Source organism: Halichoerus grypus, chromosome 15 (genome assembly GCF_964656455.1).
Source record: "Halichoerus grypus chromosome 15, mHalGry1.hap1.1, whole genome shotgun sequence".
Taxonomy (NCBI): domain Eukaryota; kingdom Metazoa; phylum Chordata; class Mammalia; order Carnivora; family Phocidae; genus Halichoerus; species Halichoerus grypus.
The window spans coordinates 18232442-18256967 of record NC_135726.1 but is presented as its reverse complement, the minus strand read 5'-3'; the positions used below and the strand labels follow the sequence as shown (position 1 = coordinate 18256967).

Sequence of the window (24526 nt, the reverse complement as noted above, 5' to 3'; positions counted from 1 at the left end):
ACTATGGAGACAGTAAAAAGATCAGTGGTTGCCAGGCTAGAGGGGAGGAAGGGATGACTAGGTAAGGGTGTACCTTCATTCTTTTGCATGAGGGGTGGGACATGGGTAGCTGTTACTGATTCTGCCAAGAGCTAAAATTGACTGAAGTTAACTTCCATTTAGCTTCCAGGTCTTCCCCTGGAAATTGCAAGCCTTCAGTAGACTCCAGAATTCCAAAATAGTTACATCAGACAGATTCTGCCAGTGTAATTGTTGCCTCAGTGGAGGACAGATGCAGGGGCTGCTTACTCTGCCATCTTCCTCTGTCTCCATAGTTTTGCCTTTTCCAGAATGGCATATAGTTGGAATCATTAAGTATGTAGCCTTTTTAGATTGGCTTCTTTACTTAGTAATATCCATTTAAGGTTCCTTTATGTCTTTTCATGGTTTGATAGCTCCTTTCTTTCTAGTGCTGAATAATATTCTGTTGTCTGGGTGTACCACACTTTATTTATCCATTCACCTACTGAAGGACATCTTGGTTGCTTCTAAGTTTTGGCAATTTTGAAAAAAGCTGCTATAAACATCCATGTGTAGTGTTTGTGTGGACATAAGTTTTCAACTCCTTTGGGCAAATACCAAGTGTTTAATTTTATAAGAAACTGCCAAACTGTCACCCAATACAATCTGCTTTTTAAAATATCTTTTTATATACTGAGCTTCTTAAATTGAAGTTTCTCAAACTGGATTCATATTCTCAGAGTTTGTGAGGATATTGAGTTTGAGAAACACTGATGTGGATGGGCACATGCTATAGAGGCTCAGACTGTGCTAAGAGCATACCTGAAAAGGTTTTGTGGCAGGTGTGGAAACAAAGTCCTCAGCCATTAAAGGCTGTGGAACTCTGGGATCGCCTGAGAGGTTGGTGGGATTGCTGTGAATAGCTATGTGAAAGTGGTAATGAGTATAGCAGGTCATAGTTGAGTGATCATGTGGTTTGGATAGGTTTATGTTGGGTAGAAGGTCAGATTATTGGAGAACAATGAGTGCCTTACTAAAGATAATTTACATGCAAATAGCGCATATATTCTGTGAGTTGAAAGGGGTCCTGCTCACTCTTTTAGCCAGTTCCTTTTACCTTTTAGTAGAATTACACCTAAAATATATTGATCTAATAGGTATTTTATTTTAAAACAGCAAAGAGGGGCAGCACCTGGCTGGCTCAGTTGGTAGAGCATGTGACTCTTGGTCTCAGGGTTGTGAGTTCAAGCCCCACATTGGGTATAGAGATTACTTAAAATAAAATCTTTTTTTTTTTTTTTTAAGATTTTATTTATTTATTTGACAGAGAGAGAGACAGCGAGAGAGGGAACACAAACAGGGGGAGTGGGAGAGGGAGAAGCAGGCTTCCCGCGGAGTAGGGAGCCCGATGCGGGGCTCGATCTCAGGACCCTGAGATCATGACCTGAGCCGAAGGCAGTCGCTTAACCAACTGAGCCACCCAGGCGCCCCTAAAATAAAATCTTTAAAAAAATAAAATAGCAAAGAAAGATGCATCGCAATCAACCTTCTACAGGAATGAAAGCAGCAGTATCTATAGTAGCCCAAAAGTCCATCAGCTGATGAATGGATAAACAAAATATGGTATATCCATAAAAAAAAGAATGAAGTACTGATACATCTACAATGTATATCTTGAAAACATCACGTCTAGTGATAGGAGCCAGACACAAAAAGCCAAATATCATGTTATTCCATTTATATGAAATGTCCGGAATAGGAAAGTCCATAGATAGAGAAAGTATATTGATGATTGCCAGGTGCTGGCAGGGAAGAGAGAATTGAAAGTGACAGCTAATTGAGTTTCTTTTTGGATAATGAAATCAGATCGTGGTGATGGTTGACAACTTTGTGAATATCCTGAAAATCACTGAGTTATACACTGTAAAAGGGATAATTATAAGGTATGCGAATAAAGTTAAAGATTCCTTCCCCCCCCAAAAAAGTGATTCTATAGCATTTGATAATTGATTGAAATTTGAGATGAATGAGAGGCAAAGAATTAGTTTCTATCTTGAGGGATTGATTGAGTAGTAATGCCAGTACTGAGATGTGGTTTAGAGTGGAGGGTGGGGAGCATCGGTAACAGTAGGCCTGGAAGTGAAAATAAAGAGTTGGTTTAGAAAATACTGACTTTTTCTTTGTCTAGGACAGGGGCACTCCTTGGAGGCAGTTCAAAAAACTTAGGTCTGGACATCAAAAGAGAGATCAGAATTGAGATGGAGATTTTGGGTCATCCAGGGCGCCTTGGTAGCTCAGTCAGTTAAGTGTCTGCCTTTGGTTCAGGTCATGATCTCAGGTCTTGGGATCGAGCCCCACGTTGGGATCCCTGTTCAGCAGGGAGCCTGCTTCTCCCTCTCCTCCTGGCTCATGCTCTCTGTTGCTATCTCCGTCTCTTTCTCTCAAATAAATAAATAAAATCTTTAAAGAAAAAAAGATTTTGGGTCATCCAAATTTAGGTGATAAAGAGAAGGTATGGGAGCACTCAGCAAAGAACTTGGATATTGGGGAATTTGAAAGAAAAAGAACCTGTGAATCTGGAAAAAATATAAGTACAGTAAAAGAAAAACCAGGATGGAGCAGGGTCTTGGACACCTGGGAAGTGTTAAGTATTGTTCTGCATGATGAAGTTAAGAGGAGGCCTGAACCCAAAATCACAGCTTACTTACCATTTTCATTTTATACTTAGAATCAGGTTAAGACCAGTAATTTCTGCTTTACTTTGTTTTATTTTTTTTCTGTGTTACTAGTGCAATAGGAGCCAGAGAACATAAACTTTGAGAGCTTAAAAGTAGTTCTATCAAATACAATGGTGAAAGAGCATTTTATATTGAAGTAATAGGAAATTTCAGTCCCAGGAGGCAACTCAGAAGTAGGGAGCATTTTAGAGCCCCAAATGGCCTGAGGGGCTGGATTTTCAAAAACCTGGCTTTATTCACTGTGTATTCTCAGTTGCCTTGGCTTACAGCAGCTTTCTGTTGCCCAGAGCCTACAGATGAGAACTAGCAGAAGAGCACATTGTTTGACTAAGGCCCAAGTTTTTGAAACTATCTTAATTCTTACATAATCCTGCTAGGGGAACAAACCTCCCTAAACAAGAAACTCTTATTTTCATCCAAGTTCCCCCAGAAGACTCAAGGTCCCCAAATTGTACAATTAATAAGTATTGATCAAGAATGTGCAGGGGCACCTGGGTGGCTCAGTCAGTTGAGCGACTGACTCTTGGTTTTGGCTCATGTCATGATTTCAGTCGAGATGGAGCCTCATGTTGGGCTCCATGCTCAGCGTGGAGTCTGAGATTCTCTCTCACTCTCACTCTGTCCCTCCCCCTCCTCACCTGTGCACACTCTCTCTCTCTCTCTAAAATAAATAAATCTAAAAAAAAAAATGTGCAAAAACTTCTCTTTTTTTTTAAAGATTTTATTTATTTATTTGACAGAGAGTGTGAGAGAGCACAAGCAGGGGGAATGTTAGAGGGAGAGGGAGAAGCAGGCTTCCCGCCAAGCAGGGAGCCCCATGTGGGGCTCTATCCCGGGATGCTGGGATCTCGTGACCTGGGTGGAAGGCAGACGCTTAACCATCTGAGCCACCCAGGCGCCCCCAAAAACTTCTCTATAAGCATTCCAATCTAATAAAAATCCTAACTGGCTCTTTTTGATAACAGTTTCTAGGGTGGCCAGGACTAGGATATAGTTTTGTTTGTTTTTAAGATTTTATTTTTAAATCTCTATACCCAGTGTGGGGCTTGAACTCACAATCCAAGATCAAGAGTTGCATGCTCCACTGACAGCCAGCCAAACACCCCCGATTACCTCGTTTTAACCTTACCTCAACCCTAAGAGATAGGTAGTTTAGATTTTATCATCACTGTTTTACAATGGAGCAAATTAGAGAGGTTAAGCAGTTTGCCCAAGTTCACATGGTTTCCAACTGGTGGCACCAGAACTAGCTCTCAATCTTGTGACTTCCCTTCCAGTATCTTTCCATAAGACATGTTGCCTTTGAAGTCTGGTCAGTGCTTCATTGTATTCCTTTTCTTTTAACACAGACTCAAACAAAGGACTTTTTATTCCCTTCCCCAACCGGGAAATAAAGGATTCCCTAATGAGTACTTCTGCAACCCAGGGCAATGGTATACCAGATCAGAAATTAGACACTTGCCCACTGGGAACACAGGTAATGTATTCACTTTCCTGTTGATCTGTTGACTAGTCAATGATTAATACTAACAATTCATTGACTTTCAATTATTTATGAAGGTCTAGGAGGACTTGTTTGATGAAGGCATTTTAGACCCTTTAAAAGGAAAGAAGGGCAGACAGGATGCAGAGGACCTCCTCCATTAATTTCAATCTCCCTTTTCCTCTCCCCTACTAGGCCATTATCGAAAGTGGTATATTTATACATACAACTTTTAGCACATTTTAGGCCAGGTATTATGGCTCTCAAACAGGGATACAACAGTTAGAGGTTTGGCTAGTTTTAAAATTTCTCCTCTCTACTCAATGTCTCCATCTCCTGTTGACTTACTCCTTACATTTTTCTCCTCTGGCTTTTTTTTTTTTAGATTTATTTATTTATTTGAGAGAGAAAGAGAGCATGACCTGGCGGGGAGAGAGAGAGAGGAAGCAGACTCCCCGCTGAGCTTGGAGCCCCACGCAGGACCCTGAGATCATGATCTAAGCCGAAACTGAGAGCCGGAGGTTCAACCTACTGAGCCACCCAGGCGCCGCTATCTCTGACTTTTAATTACTGAATCTTAACATCTCAAGGGTGGCTTTCCCAAAGCTGCCTCTTCATTGGAACATAAAAGAAGAAAAGTTAAGGGGTAAAGATGGCATAGAAGTTGTGGGCATTGGGGAGGTAGAGATTGTGCAAGATGAGGCAAGAATTAAGAATGAGTTTTTAGGGACGCCTGGGTGGCCAGTCAGTTAAGCGTCTACCTTTGGCTCATGTCATGATCCCAGGGTCCTGGGATTAAGTCACTCAACAGGCTCCTTGCTCATTGGGGAGCCTGCTGCTCCCTCTGCCTGCTGCTCGCCCTGCTTGTGCTCTCTCTATCTCTGACAAATAAGTAAATAAATATCTAAAAAAAAAAAAAGAATAAGTTCTTAGTGAAAATATTGGTGGGAGGGGCATACAACCATTATATAAGACTCATTTGTATGAGTGAGTATGATGCAGGAAGCAGAACTACTTTATATTCAACTTCTCCTTTTGTCTGCATTTTTTTTTTTTTTGATAAATTATGAGCAATGAAATTCCTGAAAATAGCTAGAAGGAGAAAAAAAAGAATCAGGGTGCCTGGGTGGCTCAATTGGTTAAGCGACTGCCTTCAGCTCAGGTCATGATCCCGGAGTCCCGGGATCGAGTCCCACGTCGGGCTCCCTGCTCAGCAGGGAGTCTGCTTCTCCCTCTGACCCTACCCCCTCTTGGGCTCTCTCTCTCAAATAAATAAATAAAATCTTAAAAAAAAAAAAAAAAGAATGAAGGGCTCTGATTAATCCACATTTGGATTATCAACACTGTACTAGTAAAAAGTTAGTAAGATTTTTTTTTTTCAGTTTGAGTTTACAATACCTTCATCTTATAAAAAGACAGATTAGGGGGCGCCTGGAAAGCTCAGTTGTTAAGCGTCTGCCTTCGGCTTAGGTCATGGTCCCGGGGTCCTGGGATTGAGCCCAGCGTTGGGCTCCCTGCTCAGCGGGAAGCCTGCTTCTCCCTCTCCCTCTCCCCCCTGCTTGTGTTCCCTCTCTCTCTGTGTCTCTCTCTGTCAAATAAATAAAATCTTAAAAAAAAAAAAAAAAAGATTAATATTTAGTTGATTCCTTTGTTTTTGGATATTCTCTTTAGGTAACTTAGAAACTATCTCAATTACTATTTTAAAATAGTATTTGTTTTAAAGGAAATGTCTAGTAAGGTCACATCTGGATGCCCATCAACTCTCTTTTCCTAAACATTCAAACTTTTTTTCCTTTCAGGAAGTGGCAAGAAGGGAGATCCCAAGTAACAATCACCAGGAAGATGGTAAATATTTTGTTCAGGGAATATTTTTCTCCACACTAATCAGAGAAACCTAGAAGTGATGAGATTTGGGAGAAGATGGAGATGTCTCAGCCCTGGGGCCCTGTAGGGTCAACTAACTCTGCTTTTGTTGGGGGCTGCCCTGGATGCTTAGTGACCTGTGAGGCCTTTCTGATTGAAGAGTGAATATTCTGACTTCCTTTGTTCTTGACTTTTTTACTGGCTGGCTCTTCCTTGTTTCTTTTTCTTACCTTTCTTGCCCTCTTTTGGATTTATTATGTTTTTATTCATCCATTTTTTTCTCTCTACTGGTTTATTTATAAGTTATACACTGTTTCAATACTTTTATTATTATTATTCCCCAAACTACAATATGTGCCCTTAACTTATATAATTAAAAAATTAATCAATAACTTAACTCTTGTCTTGGATAATTTAAAGACCTTAAAGTACTTTACTCCTTTCAGTCTCTCCTGATTTAAATATTATTATTATAGATTTTAATTCTCTATATTTGTAAACCTACATGAAATTGTTCTTATACAGTCATTGTTCATCTAAATTTATCTTTGTAGGGACGCCTGGGTGGCTCAGTCGTTAAGTGTCTGCCTTCAGCTCAGGTCATGATCCTAGGGTCCTGGGATCGAGCCCCACATCGGGCTCCCTGCTCCGCGGGAAGCCTGCTTCTCCCTCTCCCACTCCCCCTGCTTGTGTTCCCTCTCTCGCTGTCTCTCTCTCTGTCAAATAAATAAATAAAATCTTTAAAATAAATAAATAAATAAAATAAATTTATCTTTGTATTTACCACTTTGTTCTTTTTTCATCCTAGATTTCCCTTCTGAGATCAGTTTTCTCTAGTTTATAGTATGTCTTTTAGAATTTCATTTAGTGTGGGTTTATTCTGTTGAAGTCTTTCAGTTTTTGTTTGTGTGAAAATGCCTCTATTCTACCATCATTCTTTTTTTTTTTTTTTTAAGATTTTATTCATTTATTTGATAGAGACACAGTGAGAGAGGGAACACAAGCAGGGGGAGTGGGAGAGGGAGAAGCAGGCTTCCCAGCGAGCAGGGAGCCCAATATGGGGCTTGATCCCAGGACCCTGGGATCATGACCTGAGCCGAAGGCAGACGCTTAACGACTGAGCCACCCAGGCGCCCCTCTACCATCATTCTTAAAGAGTATTTTGGCCAGGTATAAATTTCTAGGTTGGCAGTTATTTCTTTCAGAATATTGAAGGTATTCCACTGTATTCTTTTGTTTTTGCTTTTGAAAAGTCAGCTGGAGGTCTGTGACTCCTGCAAGGATAATCTGTCTTTTTTTCTCTGGCTGCTTTTAAGATTTTCCAATTGTCTTTGGTTTTCTTCAATTTTGGTATGATATGTGGATTTCTTTTTATTTATCCTGTTTGGTATTTATTACACTTGAATCTGTGAATTGTGTCTCATTAATTCTGGAAAGAGCTTCAAATATTGTTTGTGTCTTAGTCTTTCTATCTGTCCTTCTGGGACTCTTGATTAAAAAAATATATAGTAGAGATCTTTACTTTGTCCTCTTTCTCTTTTTCTCTTATTCTTTTATATTTTTGGGTGGGGGGGTTCTGATCTGCATTCTGGATAATTCCTTCTGACTCATCTTTCAGTTCACTAACATTTTCTTCAGCTGTGTCTAATCTGCTGGTAATCTTGTCTGCTGAGTTCTTAATTCCAATAGTTCTATTTCTCAATTCTCTAAGTTTTGTTCTTTTTCAAGTCTGCTGTGTCAGTTTTTATAAACAGAAAATTTCCAGCTTGTTTTATATTTCTTTATACATAGTAAACATAGCTGTTGCATAGGCTATATCTGTTAATTCCAGTATCTGAAGTTTATTGTCTTTTTTTCTACTCATACTTATGTTGTCTTGTTTCCTTTTTTGTTCCTTTGCTTTGGCTACCTTTGCTTTGGCTATTTGCTACATATTTGAAAAACTATTTATAGGAATTATTTAAAGCCTTACATAAAGGTATCTTTTCCAGATCAGATTTTCATTTGCTTCTACCAAGTACCTGGGACACTATCATTCTGGGATCACTTAAATCCAAGCTCAAAGCTTAAGGTTCCCCATTAATCCAGATGATACAAACCTGGATTACCAGTCAGTACAAGGGCTGGCTTACTTCCAGTTTACTTTTAGTCTGAAGGTTGCATTCTGCTTGGGGTTCCATCTTAATGTGTATGTGGGGAGAATGGGGGTGGGGGTAGGGATGGTTTGTCATAACTCCTCACTTTGGATGGATGTTGAACTTCTGTCCCTGTTATCCTAAAACTTCTGAGGGTAAATGTGACTTTCAGTGCTAGTCTTACCTATGTGTGTCCTTGCTATTTCCTAGATTTTGGCCTAGAAAATCCTCACCAGCTAACAAGCTCTTTGATTCTTTAAGAACATGTATCATCCCACTTTCTTAATGTCTTCAATAAGAGGCACAGTCTGAATTATCTAACCTCATCACTTGTTGTTAGAATCTTTTTGTTACATAAAAATCTTGTTCTACAACCTTTCCCTCACTGTGTAGGCTGGCCCTGGGTAAAACGTTGATATTCTGTAGGTCCTGTAGAGATAAAAAGGGCTTGATTCTGCTTTTTTTAAGTTAATGTGACTAACTCAGGTATGCTTCCTAAGGAAGACCTTTAAGCATATGAAACTCTGAAAACTCCAAAGAGCACAAAGAATTCTTCTACTTGCCCCACTCTAACACTCTTTAGAGACAACATACAGCTGTCTGAAAGAAATGCTTTATAGCTGGTTAGGGATTTTCATAGTTTTGGATTCCCTGCCATTTAATTGGCTTAGGATACTGGTTCCCAGTGTATGAACCTAGAACCTCTGAGTGGAGTTTGGGGGTGGGGGTGGGCTTAGCATTATTGTGAGGAGTCTATGAAATCATAAACCTACCAACTATTGTCTGTAGACTGAAGACATAAGATCACAACTCTTGTCATATGGGGTACACCAAAATTTTTATATGAAAACAGAATCTAGAAAAACTCTGATACTATAGTTTTAGGAGGAAATGCCTAGGGGATTAGGTTGACATGAAATTTATCTCCAGAATGTTAAAGAGTCTTTACTGTTTACACAGTGTCCAACATATTTTGTTGTTCTTCCATGTAAAAGTCCTTTTATCATTTTATGCTACTATTTATCAAAATTATAAACCATCTCTTCCTGAGAACTTTTTCTGGTAGGCAGAGGTACGTCTAGTGAACAGAGGTACCCTAACTGAGCCAAGAAGAATTCTCATTGTATTTTGTGTTTTCTTTTCCCCTTGGTGGTGGTTAGAATTTAGACACTACTCTCCTCGTCAGTCCACGGTCCGATCCCCAGAGAAGATGTCTCGAGAAGGCTACCGACTATCTTTTTTGGACAATAAGTCTTCAGGTTCTACTCCAGAAAAGGATTTGATACTAAAACCTGATACTTACCAGCTTACCCATGATGTCTCATTGGGTAAACGTCTGGATGTGGGTGATTCTAGCCAGATCCATCCCTTTCAGTTACCTTCAGATGTTGGTCTAGAAAATTATGATAGTCATTATTCTCACAATCTATCCCTGCACGGAAGTCTTGGAAAAAGGCCTCAGAGAAGCAAGAACTACCGAGAATATGGCATAAAGCCTTCAAATGACATGAAGGCTACCACATCTCATTCCTGTGGAGACTTACTGACTTCTCTGTCAAACCCTGACTCTGGCACCGGAAGGCTTTTGACGCTTAGTTCAGGTAATAGCTTCCTGTCAGTTTATAGGCCTTTTTCCTAGTCATGAGATAGAGGTATAACTGGAAACTTTGGAGTTAACATTTCTTAAATTGTATTAGCATTTCTTAAATTTGATTTTGGGGTATCAGTAGCCAGTGAAACCTCCAGAAATCTGCAGGATATGAGTTTAACATGATAGATACATTATTAAAGAAAACTTGTAGACATGTGAGCTTCATAACTATGTATTATTATAGCTAAATAGAATACCAGGACATATTTCTAGTTGTGTCTAGTCTTCTCTGGCCGCAGTCAGAGCAATATACTTCACCTACTACTTAACAGTGAAGACAGAAGAGATGTATGCTTGTTTGTTTTGTTTTGTTTTTTAAGATTTTATTTATTTATTTGACAGAGTGAGAGACAGCGAGAGCAGGAACACAAGCAGGGGGAGTGGGAGAGGGAGAAGCAGGCTTCCCGTGGAGCAGGGAGCCTGATGTGGGGCTCGATCCCAGGACCCTGGAATCGTGACCTGAGCCAAAGGCAAACGCTTAAAGACTGAGCCACCCAGGTGCCCCAGAAGAGATGCATGTTATTCTCCAGCCCCTGCTTACTGCTCTCATGTAGGATTGGAGTATGTGGACAGTTGGATTTAACCAGAGTTGGGATTTTGTCAGGTGGAGAGGGGGAAGGGAAAGGATCCATAGAATTGAGGGTGTATAGTGGGGAGAGGTTATGATGACCATTGGACTCCAGGTGGGGTAAGGTTGAAGTGAGACAGGAGAGAGTTGAAAGGCAGGGTCATCTCCCAGCCTGTTTCCTTCACAGATCTGTATGCCACAACCCATTTCAACAGTGACCCTGCTCTGCTGGTAAATGTAGAGCAACAATTATCTACTAGTCTCAGTGACTTAACCCCAGCACCTGGTTCTTTGCCAAACAACTCTGCCCTGGGAGACTCTCTACGGACACGGCTGTTGCCTACTGGGACCTCAGAACACAGAGAGAATCTGACCAAGAGGTCATTAAGCCCATCGAGGAGAGGATTCAAACGGAAGGACAATATCCCTGCCACCCTGAATCCAAAGATTGGTTTCAGAGATGCTACGGGAAGCGAGGCAAGTATTGGTTTGTTTGTGCTTGTGCGACAAACACATCAGATCCAAGACCACAATGGCATTCTGTTGAGGGTGGCAATGATTCTGACCAAGGGTACTACAAATTCAAAGGGATTTTTAGAGGCCAGTGGTTAATACTGCCAGGCCAAAGCCTGTGAGTCTTCTGCCCTTAGGAAAGGCATTCCCTTTCTGCTGCATTTTCTCATTTCTGTCACAGTGAGAACATTCCCTAATCTACTTCCAGAGCATAAATTTTGTGGGGACTCTGATAATAAGAAGTGACAGAGTTTACCACAGCAGGGAATGCAGAAGTTGCCAGGGGCTCTGGGTTGGCTGAAGAGTGAACTCCGTAGCACTGATGTTTTTAATCTTAAAATCTTAAATCTTAAAATTATTCACAGTTGCGTTTTATAAACATATAAACATATTTCTCATATCTAAATGAATACAAAATAATTTTGAGTTTTACTGGACAGATGTACCTATACATTTTTCTATATAAGATTCTTACTAAATAAAAAGTATCTTTAGTAGTGGGTCCAACAATAACATTTAACATAACATTTAGGGACGCCTGGGTGGCTCAGTCGTTAAGCGTCTGCCTTTGGCTCAGGTCATGATCCCAGGGTCCTGGGATCGAGCCCCGTATTGGGCTCCCTGCTCGCCGGGAAGCCTGCTTCTCCCTCTCCCACTCCCCCAGTTTGTGTTCCCTCTCTCGCTGTGTCTCTGTCAAATGTAAAAAAAAAAAAATTATACGTTTACATATCTTATGTGTGTGTGTGTGTGTGTGTGTATATATATATATATATATATATATATAACATTTATATATATATATATATATAACATTTATATATATATATATATATAACATTTAAAATGTTATAGGGGCGCCTGGGTGGCTCAGTCGGTTAAGCATCTGCCTTCAGCTCAGGTTGTGATCCCAGGGTCCTGGGATCCCTGTGTCTAGCTCCTTGCTCAGTGGGGAGTCTGCTTCTCCCTCTCCCTCTTCCCCTCCCCTCTGCCCATGTTCTCTCTCTCTCAAATAAATAAATAAAATCTTTAAAATGTTATAGAACAGGGCGCCTGGGTGGCTCAGTTGGTTAAGCGACTGCCTTCGGCTCAGGTCATGATCCTGGAGTCTCGGGATCGAGTCCCACATCAGGCTCCCTGCTCAACAGGGAGTCTGCTTCTCCCTCTGACCCTCCTCCCTCTCATGCTCTCTGTCTCTCATTGTCTCTCTCACAAATAAATAAAATCTTAAAAAAAAAAAAAAAATTTTTTTAAAAAAAATAAAATGTTATAGAACATTTATGTTTATTCTATATTAACACGCTAAATATAAGCTTATGAGTAAAAGTTTTTTAAATACTCCCAAGGGTGCCTGGGTGGCAAAGTCGGTTAAGCATCTGACTCTTGATTTCATCTCAGGTCATGATCTTGGGGTCATGGGATCAAGCCCCACATCAGGCTCCACGCTGAGCCTGGAGTGTGCTTGAGATTATCTCTCCCTCTGCCCCTCCCCTCGTGCTCTCTCTCTAAAATAAATCTTTTAAAATACAATACAATAAAATACTCCCCATTTTGGGGAGGTCTGGCTGGCTCAGTCAGTAGAGCATGCGACTATTGATCTCAGGGTCATGAGTTTGAGCATCATGTTGGGTATAGAGATTACTTAAACTAAAAATTAAAAAAAAAAATACTCCCCATTTTATGATGTCTAATATGTTTTTACAATGTTCTGCAAGTTTAATCTTTTTATACTACATAACTTAATATATTGAGCCATAGATGTAGGTGTCAAAACTTATTTAATGCTTTCTTCTAAAAATTCCTACTGAAAATTATAAGAGTATACTGTTATCTTTGAAATTATCCTTGAATAAACTATTTGCTTGGACATAAATAACATTCTATTCAAATCCAAACTGAAAGATGAACCCCCCCCCTTTTTTTTAATGTTAACACTTTAAATGTCCAGATTCTTACTTCCCATATTGTGTAAGAATGACAAATGGTTGGTGTTTTTTTTTTTGTTTTTTTTTTTTCTTGAGCCTCTTTCTAGTGACCTGGGCAGTTTGCATGGTTTGCCAGGAAACCACAGTCCCCCGATCTCTGCCAGAACCTCCCATGTGGCCACTGTCCTCAGACAGCTTTTGGAGCTTGTGGATAAGCACTGGAATGGCTCTGGCTCTCTCCTTCTTAACAAGAAGTTTCTCGGTAAGTGAATGCATTCTCAGCTCCTGGAGAAGGCCTCAGACCTTGCTTCTGCTCTGTGTTCCTATAAAAGCCACTCAGTCCCCTTAACTTGCAAGGAAAAAATTGTTCCCATGATCACCAAAATTTGTCAGCGGCACAGTAATTGACAAATCTGCATTTTTCTTATAATCTTCCCTCGTGTACCAATTGTTTTGTCCCTTTTATGACCTTTTGGTAGTCTTTGGGTAAAATGTAGAGTGATGAGATATGTAAAATAGAGTGTGGTGGTGTTAATGATTATGAAAGGATTTTATGATCCTTGGGACAGTGCCAATAATAAATAGAATAAAAATTGGGTTTGATCATCAGAATTCTAAGATACCTGTTGAAATGTTATGATTTGAAAAACTTGAATGAATAAATGACTTGGACTCTTCTTAGGGCTTCTTTTTTAGGAACTTGGAGGAAAAATCGTACTGCAGATATTGCCCCCATGTGTTTATTTGTTGTTTAATGGAAAAAGAGTTCAAGGAGATCTTGGTGGTGGTAAACGTTTAGGAAAAACTGGAAACTTTAAAGTTGTTTGGGCTCAATTTTTTTTAATTTCTAAAGGGACACATAGAAAAAGTCTTAGTATAGTTTTCTTCCCACATTGACTCTTTGCTCTCATTTTTTAGGAAATTATCCTCAGGAGCCACTCATCAGTGACTAGAGAATAGCACAGGGCTATTGAGGGTCTACTCATGAAGGTCTACTGTTGTTTCTCCATAGAAGGCATGGGATAGAATTTCTTATCCATTATGAAACACCTCTTATAGACACTTTGTAAATTCTTGTAAAAAGGAAATATTAGATTACCATATTTATCCTACAGAGCTGGTAGTTATTGACTAGGAATTCTGTGCTTTAGCTTTTAAGATTGGCCCGTGTGCCCAACCTGAATTTTTGGCAGGTCCTGCCCGAGATTTACTTCTGACTTTGGTAGTCCCTGCTCCTTCCCAGCAGTGGTGTCACTCACATCCTGAAGATATGTCAAAAACCTTCCGCAGGAGAGAGATGGAACTGAAGGAAGCTGGGCATGTGGTCCCTAATGACATGGTATGCCTCTCTCATCTTCCTTTCCTACTCTTTCTTTACTAGAATAGGACAGAGCAGCAAAACTAGAACAGCTTTGTGCCATAAAGATCATCATCACCATGAACCTAGATGTTCGGGAACCAAAATACAGAGAAGTCAGTCAAGGCAAATCAGGAACGCAAAACTTGCCAGCATAGAAACAACTTGGAGGTTCTGCAGGGATGATTCCCTAATCCTAGCCCTATTCCAAAATTTCTGAAGAAAGACTTGGAGAAAGAAAAAAGAATGACCTTAGAATGAAAATACTTAGGTTCATATTTTCAAAGGTTATGGTTTAATTCCAATGAGGGAAGGCCAATATCTCTGGGATTGTCTTTCCTCCCTTCTGATGGAACAGAGAGCCCTGAAACAGGGGCCATTCCTGAGCATCAGGCTGCTGACTTTGGGAAAGGAAGAAGGGACTCATATCCTTAGGCTTTTTCCTTCTTTTCTTAACATAAGAGGATTTTCACACACCAACTTGAGTTTCTAGAAACTTTAGATAGGTGACTCAGAATTGCTGGCCACTTGTCAAAAGAAGCACTTGTCCTGCAAGAGTAGTGGATAACTCACAGGAAAGATTGCATCTCCTTGTGCTGTTTGTTTGCTGCACTTGAGCTATGTTTACCAATGAATTAAAACTCTAATGAGAAAGTCTGAGAGATGCTGACCTCCTTTTAGTTTATCACTAAACAGAGGAAAACGTCTTTCAGTCTTCTAAAAGCCCTCCACAGAATTTCAGATTCTTAATGTATTTGTATTTTGTTTTCTCATCTAAAGGAAAGTTTGAAGCAAAAACTGGTCAGAGTGCTAGAAGAAAACCTCATTTTGTCAGAAAAAATCAAGCAGTTGGAGGAAGGTGCTGCTACCTTGATTGTGAGTGGGCACCAGTCACACACCTATGGTGAGTTCAGGAAAGCAACATGTGGTGTCCCAAGACAACTGTTTGCTTATAGATGACCCCTTTAATAAGCTTCATCATCTAGAGGTCACATGGCTTCCTAAATGGAAACAATCATCTTGCCTCAGAGAGTTGTAATGCCAGTGGCTTGAGTTACCATATGAAGTTCTTTGTCAGTGTAAAGCAAGTACGGATGTTATTATTGTCATTATTTTTGAGATTGACACTTTCTGATTATAGCAGAAGATCAGGTTCTATGGGCACCTGGCTGGCTCAGTTGGTAGAGAGTGTGCCTCTTGAGCTCAGGATTGTAAGTTTGAGCCCCACATTGGGTGTAGAGATTACTTTTTTTTTTTTTTTTTTTTAAAGATTTTATTTATTTATTAGAGAATGAGAGAGAGCGAGTACATGAGAGGGGGGAGGGTCAGAGGGAGAAGCAGACTCCCCGCTGAGCAGGGAGCCCGATGCGGGACTCGATCCAGGGACTCCAGGATCATGACCTGAGCCGAAGGCAGTCGCTTAACCAACTGAGCCACCCAGGCGCCCTACCTTTTTTTTTTTTAAGATTTTATTTATTTATTTGAGAAAGAGAGAGAGTGACAGATAGCAAGAGAGAGAGAGCACAAGCGGGGAGGAGAGGGAGAAGCAGGCTCCCCACTGAACAGGGAACCCGATGTGGGCTTGATCCCAAGACCCTGGGATCATGACCTGAGCCAAAGGCAGAAGCTTAACCGACTGAGCCACCCAGGCGCCCCACATGTAGAAATTACTTAAAATTTAAAAAAGATCATGTTCTTTATAGATAGTTTGAAAAATATAAGGAAAGTATAATCCCCATTACCTGCAATAACTGCCATTATTATTTTTGGTATATTTTCTTTCACCATATTCCTATACATATATTTTTAACTTAAAATTTGTGAGGGGCACCCAGCTGGCTCAGTCTGTAGAACTCTCGGTGTTGTGAGTTCTAGCCCCATGTTAGGTGTAGAGATTACTTAAAAATGAAATCTTTTAGGGATGCCTGGGTGGCTCAGTTGGTTAAGCATCTGATTCTTGATTTCAGCTCAGGTCGTGGTCTCTGGGTTGTGGGATTGAGCCCCACGTTGGGCTCTGCCCTCAGTGCGGAGTCTGCTTGTCCCTCTCCCTCTGCTTCTCTCCCTGCTCGTGCTCTCAATCTCTCTCTCAAATAAATAAATAAATAAAATCTTAAAAAAAAAAACTTTTAAAAAATAAATAAAATTTGTGACTTGATGTTTTATAAATAAATAACATACAACAAAATGCACATTTTAAGTTAGATGAGTTTTGACAAATATATATATTTTTAATTCCATCCCAATCAAAATACAGAACATTTCTTTTACCTCAGACCCTTGTGCAGTGAGTTTACCCTACTATCTATCCTAGGCAATCACCAATCCGATTTTTACATACTAATATTATTTATTTAATGGCAAACGCATTTCCTATAATATCACATGAATAATTCTAAAGAATTTCCAAACATTCAGTAGACTTGAAATGAAATGCTTAAATGAAGACCTGAGTAGAAATACTTCTCTGAAATTGTTTCTTCTTTTCTGTTGGAGCTGAGAGTCTTAATGTTCATTATGATAAATAATGCAGCTCTTTATGTACATAAATTTCAGACTATTTTCCTAGAAGACATTCCTAGAAGTAGAATTAGTAGCTCAAAAGATGTGGACATTTTTGAGGTTTTTGTTGCATATTGTCAAATCACTCCCAAGCAAGGTTATTTCAATTTACATTCACATCAGCAGTGCATGTATTTGAATGCCCTTTTCACTCCATCCTTGCCCACACTCTGGTTTTTTGTGTTTTTGTTTTTGTTTTTTTTACTTTTTTCCCATTGTGATAAGTGAAAAATAGCATACCATTGACATCTCGATTTGTACTACTTTATTATTAGCATAGTTTAGGCCAGTATTTTAGATAAAGTCTACCCTTGGCTTTAAACACCTAGCTCAGCACCCCTAAGCAAACATCATGGGCACTTGGATTTATATGAGAAAGTTGATTTGGAAGTCAGCACTGAATTTCCAGAAGAAACTCATCACTATCTGATTCTCACAATCCTGAATAATCAAGGCATCTCCCCTAAGCTACTCTGAAAATAGATGTTTGTTCACTAGATACCTACTTTGAATCAGCCACGAGGCCCAGTACTGTATTTTGGCTTACTGGTGATAAATAGAGCTGTTGCAGCTCTCTTTTCCTCCTAGAACCTTGCTACTCAAAGGGTGATCCATAGATCAGAAACATTAGCATCACCTGGGAGCTTGTTAGACATGTAGAATATTGGGCCTCACCTCAGACCTATTGAATCAATCTGTTTTTAACAAAATCCCCAGGTGATTTGTAAGCATATTAAAGTTTAAGAAGTACTGTTCTAGAAGACCGACTTCCTTAGGACCGGAGTTCCTGTGCTTTTACCTACTTCATTATTGCAAGCATCGGTAACATATTTGGGGAGCTAGGTATGAGTGTCTTGACTACAAATTCAGTTTCTGCAAGCACTCATTGAGTTATTACTATGTGCCTGACACAGTTCCAGATGTTTTCACAGATTCTATAAGGAGTGAAGTATCTACATTCACAAACTAAAATGGAGAATATAGAGAACCTAATATGTGTTGACTATGCTAAATGATGATTGAATCCTCACAACCGTGGTGGGGCAGGGTTATTAGCCCTAGTGAAACTCAGAAAAAATAAACTAATGCACAATATTAAATGGTTGAATTTTAATTCGGATCTCTCTGTTCCTAAGCCCCATATCTGCTGTCTCTAAGGGAGGGAATGGTAAATGGAGTGCGGAGATGGAGGCAGTGGGGCCCCCAGTTCTTTAAGATGGCCACCTGACTACTTAAGCTCTGCTCAAAGATAGTGGCTTGGAATCCTGTTCACACCTGGCTACTGTACCCTTTGTAGATGGTCTTCTGCGCAAAAACCAACAGCTGAACATGCAGGTGGCTTGCCTGAACCAGGAGCTTGCCCAGCTGAAAAAGCTGGAGGAGACAGTGGCCCTTCTCCATGAAAGTCAGAGGTAAGAGAGGGCCTATCTAGCTGGCTTCTGGAAGCAGATATTTACTTTCCTTTATCAGCTTTGTCTTATTTGATAATATCTATATTCTTTTCAAATTAACTCCATTCTGTGTGTAAACCTCATGTATCTAGGTGTATCTGTGTGTAAACCTTCTGTATTCCAGGACACATGAGGGACTAAATGTCTTTGCTGGCATTGGTGGGTTACAGCACCTCAATAATAAGTAGTTTCTCACTAGATCCAACAGGACCCTTGTTTGAGTCAGCTAGCTTTTCTTGGTCACTACGTGCCCCTAAAATCAGCTGTCTGGCTCTTCTGGAAAATGCCTGCCTCCTAATGATCTCAGAAGAGACATCAAGCACTTAGGGAGAGTGACGGAAAGTCCCATGTATTTGTTCTCTTCAGAGGAGCTCAACAGCATCAGCCTCTTCAAAGAACGGCACCCTCAGGATGCCAGCTAGACAAATCAGAAGAAGCCTCAAGACTAGTGGTACATTTACAGAAGCTCTTGACATTTTGATTTGCAAAACACCTTCACTGTGAATTTGAATGAAGTTTAAATATAAGAACCCCATCCCCAAACCTTCATCCCCAAACTTTACTTCATGAATATCTAGTGAATTAGGATAGCTTCATGCTCAGAGAATTAGACCCAGACCCATTCTAGATGGCTTTTTTTAAAAAAACTTTTCATTATAATTATTTCAAACACAAAAGTAGAGGAAGTAGCATAAAGTCATCCTTCTCAAACTGGGGTATCGGAATCACCTGAAAAACTTACTGAAATGCAGATTGCTGGGCCAGAGTTTCTGACTCAGGAGGTCTGATGAGGACAGAGAATTTGCATTTCCAATAAGTTTCCAGGTGATGCTGTTGTTGCTGATTTGGGGACCACATTTTGAGAACATTAGGGTATATCTCTTTAGGTGATGTACAGTCAAATTGCTATATTTTAAAGTAACTTGAAATAATTCTTCTGTGTGTTGTTAAACCATCAATTCAATATACAGCCTCAATTTGTTTCATTTTGCTTTTGATTCATAAGGAATTTAATTGTTCTTATTTAATCTTGTTTTATAATTATGTAAAACATTTAAATGGCCCCAAAGTCAAATCTACAAGATGTTATCTTATTCAGACAAATATAAAAAACATAATGTTGTTTTAACATTTTATCTTAGAAATCAGTTTACAGTAGTATATAGAGTTAGTTCTCCTTCCTTCTTATAACTGCATAGGACTGCAACTGTGTTTGTTTGTCTTCTATTGGTGGACATTTAGGTGGACAGTGTTTTGCTGTTATAAATAGTGTTGCAATGAACAGAATTGTGCATGCATTTTTTTTTTTTTGGTTAGTCTCTGATAGCTTTTAATATTACATGGTAATACAGAGTCCAAGAATGCAGTCATGACTAGCACCAATTAGTTAATTAGGATAAATTAGATGAAGTAGAAGTTAAGATTTGGGGATAGAAATTGGAGGCCTGGTCAGGAGCCAGTCTTCCAGTACTTACTTCTACTTACCTCATCATGAAAGTGCTTTGGAAAGAATAGAACAATCACTATAAAAAACATGGACTATGTTATTTGCTACAGTCAGTCTGGAACATAAACAACTGTGATGAAGAAAGAAACTGTCAGCCTGCTTTTAAAATAACCCACTCATAAATCGGTCAGTTCTTTCTATTTAAAGATGTTACTTCATTTTACATTTGTCTTTAGTAAACATTTCAGGTCTGAATAGCATCTACTTTGCTTTTATGATTTCATGACTGTCTTTTTCGCCCATGCCTCAGATCCCTGGTGGTAACTAATGAGTATCTGCTGCAGCAGCTGAATAAAGAGCAAAAAGGTTATTCTGGGAAAGCACTCCTGCCTCCTGAGAAGAGTCATCATTTGGGGAGATCGTCACCCTTTGGGAAAAGCACGCTGTCTTCCTCCTCACCAGTGGCACATGACACGGGTCAGTATCTAATACAGAGTGTCTCAGACTCTGTTCCAGAGCCTAGTTTATGGAGCTAGCACTGAGCACCTTCTCTGCAGCTTCCCCTCTCAGCCTCGGGGGGGCTCTCGGTGTCATTGCCACTAGTATGGTGGTATTTACTCACAAGATTAAGAAAAAATCTTATTCTGATTACATTGTATTGGTCCTTTTTATTTCTTTTTTTATCTCCTCCCATCGAGTCATTCTTTCTCCCTGCCCGTAGAAATAGTTGGCACTTAATCCTAGGCATCATGTCACATAGAAACATTTGGCTGAAAATGTTGAAAAGGAAAAAAAATCAGATATTTTTCTGAGTGTCACTTGAAACTATGTAGTAGAAGGTTAAAAGTAGAAGGTTAAAAAAGAACATCAATGACCAGGTGTGTTTTATGTTAGAACAAATTTCAGAGACTCTGTATTGATTGGTTCATCAAGCATGTTTTGAGTTTCCTCCCCATAGTGAAAAGGTGACACTGTCTGGTTTCAGCTTAGGAGCAGCCAACAGTTTAGTTGAGAAAAGCAAAACTCATGTGATGGTATTTGGTATTGGTACCAAACAGGTCTAAATACAAGCCCAAAGATGCCCCGGAGAGAGAAAAAGAGAGGGAGAGAGAGAGAGGCAAAGGAAAGAATTCCCACTCTGGGAATTGGAGAAGGCATCAATGAGGACTTGTCATATGAGTGGAAGTTTGCACAATTACAATGGTAACAGATAGAGGGGGCACACAGAGTCTCCCAGACCAAGAATGCAGAGTAGAAGAGTCTGGAGCCCCTGGAGGGATTGCAGGGCACAGAAGATGTGGGTCATGATGCTGGGAGAATATATAACCAGGGGACCTGTCCTAGCCTGAGAGGTATGGTGTCAGGAAATGTCTGCTAAAGAAATGATCTTTTTTTAATTTTATTGTTATTTATGTTAAGGAATCTCTGTGCCCAATGTGGGGCTCAAACTTTGACCCCAAGATCAAGAGTCACACGCTGTTCGAACTGAGCCAGCCAGTTGGAAGAGAAAGAAATGATCTTTCAACTGAGACCTGAAGAATGAATAGGAAGTCACCAGACAAAGCACAGGGCCAAGGGCAGAGGAAATGGGAAGGAACATGGTCCATTCAGGGAACTGAGGCGCTGAGAGGAGATGAGTAGAAACTAGACTGCACCGCTCCTTGAAGATTTTAGATGGGGAGGCAAAGGAGTGACATTTGTGTTTGAGGAGCTTTCTCTGTAAGAGGAATGGGTTGAGGGCCATGTGGAGTGGGGGGAGAACCAAAGAGGAGGTAGAGATGTGAGAGAAGACTGGTGTGGCCCAGACCAGAGATGAAGCTTCCAAATGTTAGCTTTGGGTTCACTTTATACATGAGTACCCTGTATTTCAGACCTGAGGCATAATTTTTCTTTGACTCGTGATTGGTTGGGCATTTAAAAATCAATGGGAAAGATAATGAAAGTGGCTCTAAGTATGTTTCTGTTTCAGGATAGCCCAGGCAGCTAATGTTGCCAGAGAGCATGTAGAGGGTGAAGGACTATCAACCTAACTCCATATTGCGCTTCTCTTCATCTCCAGGGTCGTGTCAAAGAGAGACAGACAGGTGGAAAGATTACATACTTATTGCTCCCCTGACCTGGTACTCTGCAGGGAAGGAGAGCTATAGCCAAAATAATGAGACATGAAGATCACAACCAAGATCACACACTTCTAAGTTATAAATAAAATCCACAGACCTGTGAATTTAATGTGGGTTCCCAAAAGAAGCATGTACAGAGGAGCTATAAGTTTCTTTGAGGTGCATGGCCCTTTAGGAGCTCGAGTGAGCTCGTACTCTGTGGAAATAGTAAGAATCAGCCCCCTTCCTGACTTTTCTAGGCCTGCCTTGGCCCCATTAAGAGGACTCCAAAGAATGTAAGTCTTGCCCAGGTAGGGTAGCCTCAGCCTGTAGCCTTGTAGCCCTGAGTTGTCATATTTCAGGGTCCTGGCACAGTACACAGGCCAACTTACTGGGAAGACCACTGAGGGAAAAATAATGAACTTCTTTCTCAACCCCCGCTCTCCCTTCCTTGCCTTATGGACATCAATAATGCCAGACCCCCAGAACGTATTTAGGGTACCTCTAAGGAGGAGCAGACTGAGTCAGTCACCTTTCACCCTATTTTTATTCTCACTGAAAGTGGCTGGCCCTGCTCCAGGCCAGGCACCTCTCTAGGGTTGCTGGCCACGTCTGGGGAAGTCAGCTATGTTTCCTAATTTCCCTTGGTCCAGAGGTCGGGCAGGGTTGGGGGTGTCAAAGGGCCAAAGAGTTGTTGCCCTGTGGGGCTAAGTGGGCTCAACATGGAGTGGGGAAGGCTCCTGAAGCAAGTAGAAAGTAAGTGGAGAGGGATTCCTCACCCTAGGCCCTGCGCTGTTGGGAGAAAAAAGGAAACAGGGCTGGGATGGAAACTGGATTCTCAGGGAAGTTCTGTGTCCAAAAGGAGGAGCAGGGCCAATCTGACAAGTGTAGCCTTCTTGCCAGCCAAACATAGAGTTTTAATGGCTCCATCCCACAGAACCTAAGCTCTCTTCCTTGCCTGCCTGCTTTGCTAGCAGGGGGACCCAAAGCTTTCCACCGTGAGGAGACTGGAAGATGGAACAGTGGTAACTGAAGGGCTGAAAGGGCATTGTTTGGCCAGTTGATGCCACATACCAGATTCTGCTAGACCCATCAGTCTTTAAGGAGTTTCCCGGCTCTGGGAGGGCCTTGATTGCTCTCAGGCTCCATAACTACTTTTCAGGAAGAAGAGGGGCTTTACTCCTATAAGGTGGAGTTTTGGGGCGCAGCCTGTTCTCTCTCTGGGCTCTTCTAAGCCACGCTGCCGGTCACAGGAGGAGCTGAGCTGCTGCTCCCCTCTACATTGGATGGTACTCTCACTTGCAGCTTACTAGCCTGGACCAATTTGCAATACAGTTAAATTCTTTTCACTATGAGGATATTTTAACAAATGCAAGCCAGAAGGATTTGGGTTTCAAAACTCTTATTTTGGTCACTGAAGTTTGCAATTCACCAAATTCCACAAGGCTGGAGAAATCATTCCTCTTACTGTTTGCTGGTGGGAGAGGTAAAGGTCTCTGAAACTCCTCCCTGGGCATAGTGATGTGGTCAGCTGAGTCAGGAGGAGCCCACAGCTGTCAGCTGTTAGGCAAGGCTCTGCTGTGGCCAGGTGCTGACCTCCCCCCTGTAATTCCCATCTCATCTCCCCAGTGTCCCTGCCCCAAGCCATACTATTCCTCTCCATCCCCACTCCAAATAGAGTTGGGCTCAAGGGACTCTGGGCATACCTGGGGCAGGAACATCCCAGAACAGTCTGTGGGATAAGGGACTAAACAGCTGTACTGCTTTGCTGCCTTATCCACATCAGAAAAAAAAAGGCATTTGTGAGTATGTATCTGTTAAGCCTTTTCTGGCACCCTTGGGAGTTGCCCTCTCCTGGGCAGGCCCTAATTCCCATCCAGCCTGCTTGTCCGCAGGAAGGAAGGAGAGTTGGCCTCAAAGCCTTGGGCTTGGGAATAGCTATGGCCTAACACCCAGAGCCTCAGAGAAGAAAAAAGGTTGATCTGGAAACTTCCAGGAGTCCTCAGGGACCAGAGATTTCCCCTCCCTCCTCCCAACCTGGGATGTTGAACAAATGGGAGGGAATCAGAAGAAGCCCCTTCACTGTTGGACACCCTGTTCACATGCCAAAGGCTGGTGTTGGGTGGCAGGCTCTATCACTGGCCATCCAGCCCCGTTTTTGGAAATCAGTATTGGGGCTTGCTGTTAGAAAAAGCCTGGCCTGGGGCAAGAGGCATGGTTCTGGGCTTTATTCTGTAGAAGCCCCCTCATTCTCTGGGCCTCAGCTATAAAATTAGGGAGTTGGACTATCTACTCTCTAACATTCTTACTGGTCTTGCATTTTCTGACCTTCTGAGCTAGACCCCAGAATGACTAACTTTGGTAGCCCCATTGAGGTGGGGACCTGTCAGCAGGCATAGACCTGAGGCCTGGCACTGGGCCCTCCCCAGCACCTGGCCCAGGCCTAGTCTGCTGTCTCATTCCTCTTTCCTGGAGAGGCCAAGACTGAACCCTAATAGGATGGCAAGCTGTGATGTTAGGACTATGGGTCCCGGCTGAGGTGAGAGACCTTAGATTTCCCTAAGGAGCATCCTCAGGCAGTCTGGCTCTGTGCTAATGGAAGGGGCCTGGTGTGTGTCTTTTTCTGGGCAGGGTTACCAGTGTAATGATCAGCAGAGTGACATGCAAGTGAGTGGTAACACAGAGGTCAGCAGGGTGTGAATGTCATTAACCCCATTATTATAAACCTGACCAGGCCATA

General features: G+C 41.2%; 1 protein-coding gene across 1 annotated transcript in view; it reads left to right on the top strand.

Moving 5' to 3' along the window:
- The window catches only part of LRRC36 (leucine rich repeat containing 36), a 43841-nt gene extending 23506 nt beyond the window's left edge, over positions 1 to 20335 (top strand). The window contains exons 6-14 of the mRNA XM_036115057.2: positions 4088 to 4215; positions 6021 to 6066; positions 9380 to 9820; positions 10626 to 10915; positions 12970 to 13135; positions 14067 to 14212; positions 15011 to 15134; positions 18087 to 18201; positions 19998 to 20335. Of these exons, the coding sequence (XP_035970950.2) occupies positions 4088 to 4215; positions 6021 to 6066; positions 9380 to 9820; positions 10626 to 10915; positions 12970 to 13135; positions 14067 to 14212; positions 15011 to 15134; positions 18087 to 18201; positions 19998 to 20223 (1682 nt within the window). The 3' untranslated portion in view covers positions 20224 to 20335. The remainder of the gene's footprint in view (positions 1 to 4087; positions 4216 to 6020; positions 6067 to 9379; positions 9821 to 10625; positions 10916 to 12969; positions 13136 to 14066; positions 14213 to 15010; positions 15135 to 18086; positions 18202 to 19997) is intronic.
- Positions 20336 to 24526: the final 4191 nt, after the last annotated feature.